General features: G+C 28.6%; 1 protein-coding gene across 7 annotated transcripts; it reads right to left on the bottom strand.

Annotated features, from left to right (window-relative positions):
* Positions 1-953: 953 nt before the first annotated feature.
* LOC106691637 (uncharacterized) lies at positions 954-4324 on the bottom strand. Of its 7 annotated transcripts, none has more exons than XM_014437478.2 (5): positions 4060-4324; positions 3910-3982; positions 1929-1970; positions 1506-1593; positions 954-1291 (listed from the first exon to the last, which is right to left on the bottom strand). In XM_014437478.2, exons 3-5 carry the CDS (start codon positions 1961-1963, stop codon positions 1034-1036), a joined length of 381 nt encoding a protein of 126 aa, XP_014292964.1. In that variant the 5' UTR covers positions 1964-1970; positions 3910-3982; positions 4060-4324; the 3' UTR covers positions 954-1033. The 7 variants fall into 7 exon arrangements, with proteins under 7 accessions (XP_014292964.1, XP_014292963.1, XP_066909714.1 ...); XM_014437477.2 differs by having other exon boundaries at positions 3910-3987; XM_067053613.1 differs by lacking the exon at positions 3910-3982 and having other exon boundaries at positions 1506-1581.
* Positions 4325-8724: the final 4400 nt, after the last annotated feature.

Consider the following 8724-nt stretch of genomic DNA (forward strand, 5'->3'; position numbering starts at 1 on the left):
AAGTATGACACACATATGTGTAGCTTTGTGGATTGTCCCAACTTTTATCAGTTTTCTAGGATAAGAAAATAAATTTATTAAGTTGATTGTGAATTACATATATATGACAGCAATATCTACACAATAAATAGTGCAGAACACTTTGGTAAGGCACCAACCACATTGCAAAAGGACTCTGAGGTTTGTTTACTTCAAGAATAAACTGAAAATATGTTTGCTGGAAGATTTCTGATTGACCACGTGCATTAATAAATGGAATATTTATATTCCAGGTGCGGTCAAATAGTAATATTTTGTACTATTTTATTTGAGCCAATGTTTCTCCCCACGTTGCAGGGCTTTTTCAGGGCTAAAAAAGATACAAACACTGAATATAAGTAAAAAAGTTAATGGAAAATTACAAGGGTATACAATGAAATGTAAAAATTAAATAAGAAAAATTAAAGGTTACAAACAATAAATCAAAATGGAAATAATAACAGATAAAAAGAAGAATTATTAAAGAAAGTACAAATTAAGAGATGAAAAAGGGTTAGAATAAAATCAAGAAAAAATGAACATTTGTTCATTCATTCATGAACATTTGTTCATGAATATCATTCATTTTCTTCCTCTTTTATCCTTTAATCCATTTTATTCCTTTAATATTTCTGTATAAATTAATCGTAATAATTTCATTTCTTTTTAGTTCTAACAACTTCCTGTAGTTTCATTATGCATTTCTCCAATAAAAATCTATTTATTTTTAGTTATTTCTAATTAATATAATGTAATAATTAATTAAATAAATCATCACCAAAATTTCTATTATTTTTATTTTTTCATTTAAACATGATATTCATGTTATTAGTAATACATAATCATATGAAAAATATGAATTTCTAGTGTTATACAGTAACATAAATGTAAATTTAAACAAAACTTTATGTAGCCTTTGTTAAGATTTTTTGTAGGATTTAATAAAAAGAATTTAGTTTTTTTATTCAGTATAAAAGATGTATATTTTTTACAGAAAAACTTACATCTGCTTTTTCTAGAGTATTACACACATATCACAAAATTCCAGAATCAATGCCAAAGTCGCTACAATAATTTCATCAGTATTGTTTTGATTTTCTTCTGATATATTTTCTTCGTTTGTGTTGACCAAAACAAATGAACTGTTTGGACCATTTGTTGATTGATTTTCATTAGAAGTGTTAGCAACCTGAGAAAAGCTTGGTTCATTATTACCTGCCTGTTCTTCCTTTCTTACTACATTTTCATTGTTCCTTTCAGGACTTTTATTAGTCTGAAATGAATGGTGGCAAATGATTAATTAAATAATAAATATATTATATAATTTTTTGTTGTCTATTGTAATTAATATTGGTTTCAGTAATTATTATAATACACAAATAATTTAGGATATTAATTATCAAACTTAATAATGAAATTATTCCAAGCATAATCTCAAAAAAGTGAAATTTGGAATGTAGTTATGATTTGATTAAATAAAAACTTACTGGATCAGAATCCTGGACATTCTCAATTGCCAATGCAGTTGCAGTAACATCTAGAGATTCATTATTTTCACCAAGCCTGTAAGTTGTACTAAATCATACAAGAATAATTATTTTGTTTTAAAGTAAGAAACATTCTTAGAAAAATCATGGTATTGTGCTAATAAAGCTCACACTTTAATTATTAGATCATTTTATAAAGAATGAAGACAATTAACCTTAAAATATTAATAATCATTAAGAATGATTTTATTATTTCCATAAAAAACAATATTTTAAATAAATTAATTATAAACAAGCATCATACATTATTAAAAAAAAATAAAGTATTGCATTAACAATGCATGCATCATTTAAGGAAATATATTATTACATTAATAATGTAGACACAAAATTTAAAGTGGTTTCAAAAAGTATAAAACTAACCTGGATGGTGCAGGATTTGACCTAGAGTCTGACATGTCACTGCTAAAAAAGAAAGAAAGAGCCTTAAATATTTGGGAATGAAATGCCAAGATAGATTTTTTTTTTTTATCATTCAAGGAAAGTTAATGGTGAAAGAGTGTATAGAGAGCTTATGTAGATCTAGGAAAACCAATACTAAATAATGTAAAAAAGAATATACAAGGAATAAGAGAGAAAGATTGTTGGCCCAAGACCCAGGATATATCAAAGGATGAGTAGATTTTAAAAAGGACTAAAATATGTATGGACTTTATTTAAACTAAAAAATTTAAAAAAAAAGTCACAATTGTAAGAAACTTATTGCTGACAATAAAAATGGACAGAAATTAATACGTGGTGTTTCAGAATAATTAAGACCATCTGATAGTTAAAAGTTAAATAAAACTTGATGTGATAAATATTTTTTTAGAAATCTCTTATTATTGAAATGATTTTTATCATAATCCTTGTATATAGAGGAAATAAATAAAAATAACAAACAAGAAAAAATAACCAAAAAGTACCCACTAATTCATTAAGCCTTCCAGATACCACTAATTGTAATATTAAGAAATTATTAACAAGGCAATAAGATGAAGAAGAGTAGAGTCCTTGGTTATCTCAATTCAGTTTTAACTTCTTCTTTAGCTTTCTCTTGTACCATTAATAGTATAAAGGAGCCTCAATACAGCAGAGTCACTCCTCTTGGTTCTTGCATAACTGCTTCATTTGGTTAAGAACTTTGCTTGTCTCGTTTACTTATGATACACTGTACACATTCCTGATATGTTACTCTAGGGCATCTATGTGGTCTCCCCTATGGGTGGAGCCTCCAATATCTTTATACGTCCTCTTTCATGCATCATTCTAGAGACATCTCGTATGCAATACTGCTTTGTAGGATACATATATAATTTTTTCTGACTTCAAGTTTTCATTTGATATATCTCTGGAATAATGTGTTCATTTTTAATAATTTTAAATATCATACAATTTTTCAGATTTTTGAGAAATCACTACATTTAATATAATTATTATCATCGGTTAAGATAATAAATAATAAAGGTTTAGCGAACCTGAAAGTTTGATGCAGATACCACCAATTGCTGGCTACACACATCTAACCAATGACATCCGTCTATACCCAAATCTATCAGAACAGTCCTGGTGCAATCCTCCCACTTACGCTTCAGTTTACCTCTTCGATATATACCCGTCGGTTCTGTGTTTATTAACTCTTTTGGAATCCATTCATTACTGAGCACTGCAAACTTACATCTTATTTGTCGCAATGCTATAACTTGAATTATATTCAGTGACTACTGTTCCCTCAATTCAACGTTTTTTAGCCTTCTAAATTCTCTAGAAAACTCATTCTTTTTTTGGCCTTCATATTTAATGTAATACTCTATTTTCAAAAATCTTATGGCTCTGTTCTTCCCTTAGTGTAAGAAGCCACATTTCGCATCCATAAAGAACAGTAGGAAAAATGATTGTTTTGTAAATTCTAACTTTTAAGTTCCTGGACATAAAGCATGAGCTATGAAATTTTCAAATTAAAAAAAAAATAATTCAACTAAAATTGAAATTAAGTGATAACATGTTTTTTAATAATCTGCATTTACCAAGAGGATCATTGGTTGCACACTTGAATATTGTTTGGAGACTACTTTATGTTTTTATAGTTATAGACATTCAAAAATTAACAAATAATAATATTAAAATCATTCTCGAGTTCATTATAGCACTTCACTATTATTTTTTAGAACTATCTCAGCCTTTGGCTAATGAATGTTTGTACATAAATCTGTAAATTATATATAGAAAGATTTCTAAGAGATTAATAAGTTCTTTATATTCATAATGTCTTGAGCTTTGCTTGATTTACACTACACAACATCAATTTACATTATTTAATAGTTTACTATTGTGTCTCAGAAAGTAAGAATATAAGAAAACTTACATATTGTTTGGATATTGGATCCTTTCATATACTCTTCTCAGTAAAGTTAATGCAAATACTATGGACCCTATAACTGTTCTAAACATGAATACAACAAAAGTCCGCATTAAAAAAGGCATAGTAGAGACATAAGCTTTAGAAGAAACTCACTTGGTGAATGTTTCTGTATTTGATGTTCAGCTCACGACCAATCTATTACCTATGATTCAACAACAGCTGGGAACTCTCTGTTATCAGTAATTTATGAAAATAAAAGAGCTGTTAGGAATGAGAGGCTTACAATGGACTCTTGTTCACATAATGAATGGCCTGTGTTATATCTAAAATAGCACATTTTGACTGTAAACAATCTTTAGATTATCTGAAAAAAGGTTGTTTATAAAAAATTTTTATTTTATTACTAAACAATGTTACTTTTTTTTCATAGAAATGTAATAATAATTTTTCTAATACATATGTTCAGAATAATGAAATTTCTTTATTATTTTCTAATAAGTTACAAAAAAAAAATTATTAAATTTATTATAATGTTTTTTCAAACTTTATTTAGCAAATATTCAGAAATTATGTATAATAAGCAACTATATTGCCACTTATTGAAGTGGTTTTATGCATCAATTATTCAAAAAACATTATCAAGCATTGAATGACTGTTACAATAATTGATGATGGTAAAATGAATATGTTAAAAAAAAAAGGGAGGGGAAGAAATGAGTTTTTATAGTTTTATTCAAGATTAATTTTTCATTTTTCATTCATCTGATCCATAAATTAACACTGATAATACTTGTATAACCATAAAAAAAAAATAAGAAGAAATAAAAAAAAGGAGAGAGTAAATAGATAAATAAAAACAATTATAAAATAAATAAAAACAATCAAGAAAAAAACATAAAAATAATTTTTTCTTTAATATAATAAACTACCCTGTTTATATTTGGATATTTCTAGTGAAGGTTGGTCCTTAACAACAATTTCTGTAATTAAAACCTAGAATATGTTTTTTGGAAGTAAAACCTTGAAAAGAGTTTAGCATTTAAAAAAAAAAAATTATGGAACATTAGTGTACCAATCCCAGATTTGAATGAAGTATGTTTAAATTTACTTCATATAAATGATTTTAAAATTAAATTAGACTAATGGATCCTTAATAAATTTAGCAAACAAGCCTTATGGTTATAAAAAATGGATCCATGTTCCAGTAAGATGTCAGTCAAAAGCAAAGCTAGCAATTGGAATGTGACACACTCCCTTAAAAATATTGGAAGTAGGATCAAATACTGTGTTTTAGTAATCAAAATGCAATACTGTCCTCTAAAAATATTGCAAGGTTGATAATCTGACACTTCTGCCAATACTTACCATTGAGATTTTAGTTGGCTGTGCATGACTTCAACTTAATCATTCCTCTTCTATCTTTATCCAGTATGTCCATGGACTTCTATCGTATATCATTTACTATACAGTTGAACCAAGCTTCATGATACTTAACCACTTCTTTTACCATGTTCTATCCATACCTGTCTAAGTGACATAAAACATTCATTTATCTTTAAGTGGAACTCAAGCGCAAAATATTGACCTCAGTCAAAGTCTTGAAGATGAATTCAAGCCTCCAAACAATGCTCTGTTTCAGCAATTATAGACCGATGAAAACAAGTTTTCTCACCTATTTTAGAATGTCTATGGCCTTCAATGAATTCCACAATAGATCAAAGAATGGTTTTCAGTGGTAGCACTAAAATTCAAAATTACAATAAACCAATTAAAATGCTAACTGTGACATTTAGGTTGTAAAAAAACATGTTTTATTTTAAAAAAAAATTAATATTTGAATAATCAACAGTGAATATTCAACATAAAGGAGGGAGGCCAAGCAGACATTCTGAAATGCTAGGGTCTGAGGACTCAAAGTTGTAATAATATAGACTGAGATTGTATAGGAAACATATGATTTAACAACAAGTGGTATATAAATGTAAGTGGCACATGAATATATTTATTGTATAGAAATGTTAGTATATCAAACAGCCTTCTCCATATTCTATTTCGCACTATTACTTTTCACCACCAGTATCGCAAGGGTGTCTCGGTTGTTTGACTATTTTTTCAGTACTTCCTTTCCTGTAACAATAAAAAAAAAAAATATTTAAATCTAAGATGAAATTATGATTATAAAAAAAACTAACTCTAAAAGAATATAACAATGAAATAAGATCTGGCAGAGATTCAACCATTTTTTCCCCTTTTATCTATAATTTTTATTCTTCTACTTTCCCTATCTTTGTTAATAACTAAAAAGCTACTGAATTTAAGAAAAAGAACAATTTTCTCATTGCCCACAAAAAAAAAAGAAAAAAAAAAAGGCAACTGAGTTCAGATTTGCCTATCATTGTAGGAAAAAACAAAACAATTAAAGCAAGAAATAAATTATATGGGCTTATGGAATTTAAATTTAAATAGGATTTATCAGATCAATCAATTTCAATTCATGCAGTGGAATTATTTCAAATAAACATTATAAGTGAAATAAAAACAAAATTAAAGTAACACACAACAATAAGCTCCTCTCGGGTTTTTGGAATTAAATGAACCAATTCCTTGAGGGAAAATTGAATTTAAGTAGTTTTTTTTTTGTTGAAAGAAAGAACCTAAAAGAAGAATCCCTACCAGAAACAGAAAGGCTTAAAGAACCTTATTTTTTTATTTGAGATGAAACATTTGCCCTTCATAAACACCTTCTCCAATCCTATGGCGTATTCTCAAACCTTTTGTTGGAGAAATGAATTTGCAACTATATTCTTAGTAAAGCTAGGTGATATGTTTAGTATGCTTTCAGAATTTTATGAGATAAGAGAAGGATTTTCCACGGTACAATTAACACAGAACTAGATTTCTGAGTTAACATTTTCAAAGCATATGCATATATGCTTATATATTTCTGGGCGAGACAGAAACGGGTTAGATTTGGTGGATAAAATGACAACAAAAGGATTGTAGGACTTACCATCTCAATTCTCATCATGGGGCAGTTTATCAGCAAACATTGTTAAGCAATTTTATTTTATTTTAACAAGTAATTTTATTACTTTCTAAGCGTTGGAGCAGTTGCATGGCAAATTCCAAGAACATAGATAACAATTTTGGAAGTATTTGTAATATATTATAAAAAACATACATATATATATATCTATAGGAGTTACGGTAGTTGGCTGTGCATGACTTCAACTTAATCATTCCTCTTCTATCTTTATCCAGTATGTCCATGGACTTCTATTGTATATCATTTACTATACAGTTGAACCAAGCTTCATGATACTTAACCACTTCTTTTACCATGTTCTATGCATACCTGTCTAAGTGACATAAAACATTCATTTATCTTTAAGTGGAACTCAAGCGCAAAATATTGACCTCAGTCAAAGTCTTGAAGATGAATTCAAGCCTCCAAACAATGAGGAATTTTGTGAAGGGATTGATAAGTTAAAAACTACAAGGGACCAAGCTTTGACAAAATGTCTGCCAAATAATTCAAAAAGAAAAGGGTGCCATCACCTATTCCAAACATTTCACAATATTTATTGGACTTTGGAAATGATTCCAACAGCTTTTATTTAATAAGACAGGTATATATCATATTCACAATTGATTACAATAATTATTATAATGGGGTATCTGTCTTCTGCTGTGTGTCTATAAGATTTATTCTAATATTTTGTACCAAAAATTACTACCTCATATTGAATGCATCTTCGGGAAATATCAGGGTGTTTTCACTAAAGGTTAGTCTACTACAGACCAGCTAGTCAGTTTGTGAACCATTCTAGAGTGAGGAAGAGTGTAACATCTATTTGTGGGCTTGAGATCTGCTTATGAGAACATCCAACATGGAGCTTTCTATCAGGCGATGAAAGACCTTGGTATACCTATTAAACTTATCTTCCTGGCAAAATGATGAGCAATATTGAACATGTAGTGAATTTTTCAGTTAGACCAGACTCAGAATCTCATACAAATAATTTTTGAGGAACGACCTTAGGATATCGAAAATGTTACTTCATTTCATCAGCTTTCCAACATTATATCCAATGTTGTGGAGCTAGTTTTTGAATGGATGTTAAGTTGGGAGGATAAAAAAGATTAGGTATCAACAGTAATAAGAGTATAAGGTATTTTTTGTTCTGGTTTTGATATCTGGCACCTAGGCTTTTATTATCCAAAAAATAGGCTAAAGTGGGTAACAATTGCAAACATTGTATTAGTCTTTTGTAAGAGCTCATATTATCTCCCAACAATTCTACTTTTAAATACATGACCAGGTCTTGAACCAAATTTCTACAATTAATTACCAGCAATCAACAAATAATCCTTGAATTTCAATTTAACTTTTTATTAATTTTATTTTTTATCGGGTGAAAGTGGTTATAACAATGTGATAACAGGAAAATGAAGTGTGATCAAATATTATAACAGCTCTCATAGTTTTAAATCTGGCCCCTCACATACATTAAGAATATTCAAGAGGAAACTGGGCCATTTAATTCCTGTGCCTTTTAAACTCAGTATTCTCTCATTTCCAGAATGAATAGAAGGTGCCTGATTGCAACATGGTTTTTGTACCATCATTTACAGGATCAATTTATTAATCATCATTTGGTGCGACCTATTAACAAAAAAAAATATATGAAGAGGACATTCTTCCATCTCTGTTTCAGCAATTATAGACCGATGAAAACAAGTTTTCTCACCTATTTTAGAATGTCCTAGTACAGGACCTACAGTAGAATGTCTATGGCCTTCAATGAATTTCACAAT

This window comes from Halyomorpha halys, unplaced genomic scaffold (genome assembly GCF_000696795.3).
Source record: "Halyomorpha halys isolate HHAL.00 unplaced genomic scaffold, Hhal_1.1 Scaffold2583.1, whole genome shotgun sequence".
Lineage (NCBI taxonomy): Eukaryota > Metazoa > Arthropoda > Insecta > Hemiptera > Pentatomidae > Halyomorpha > Halyomorpha halys.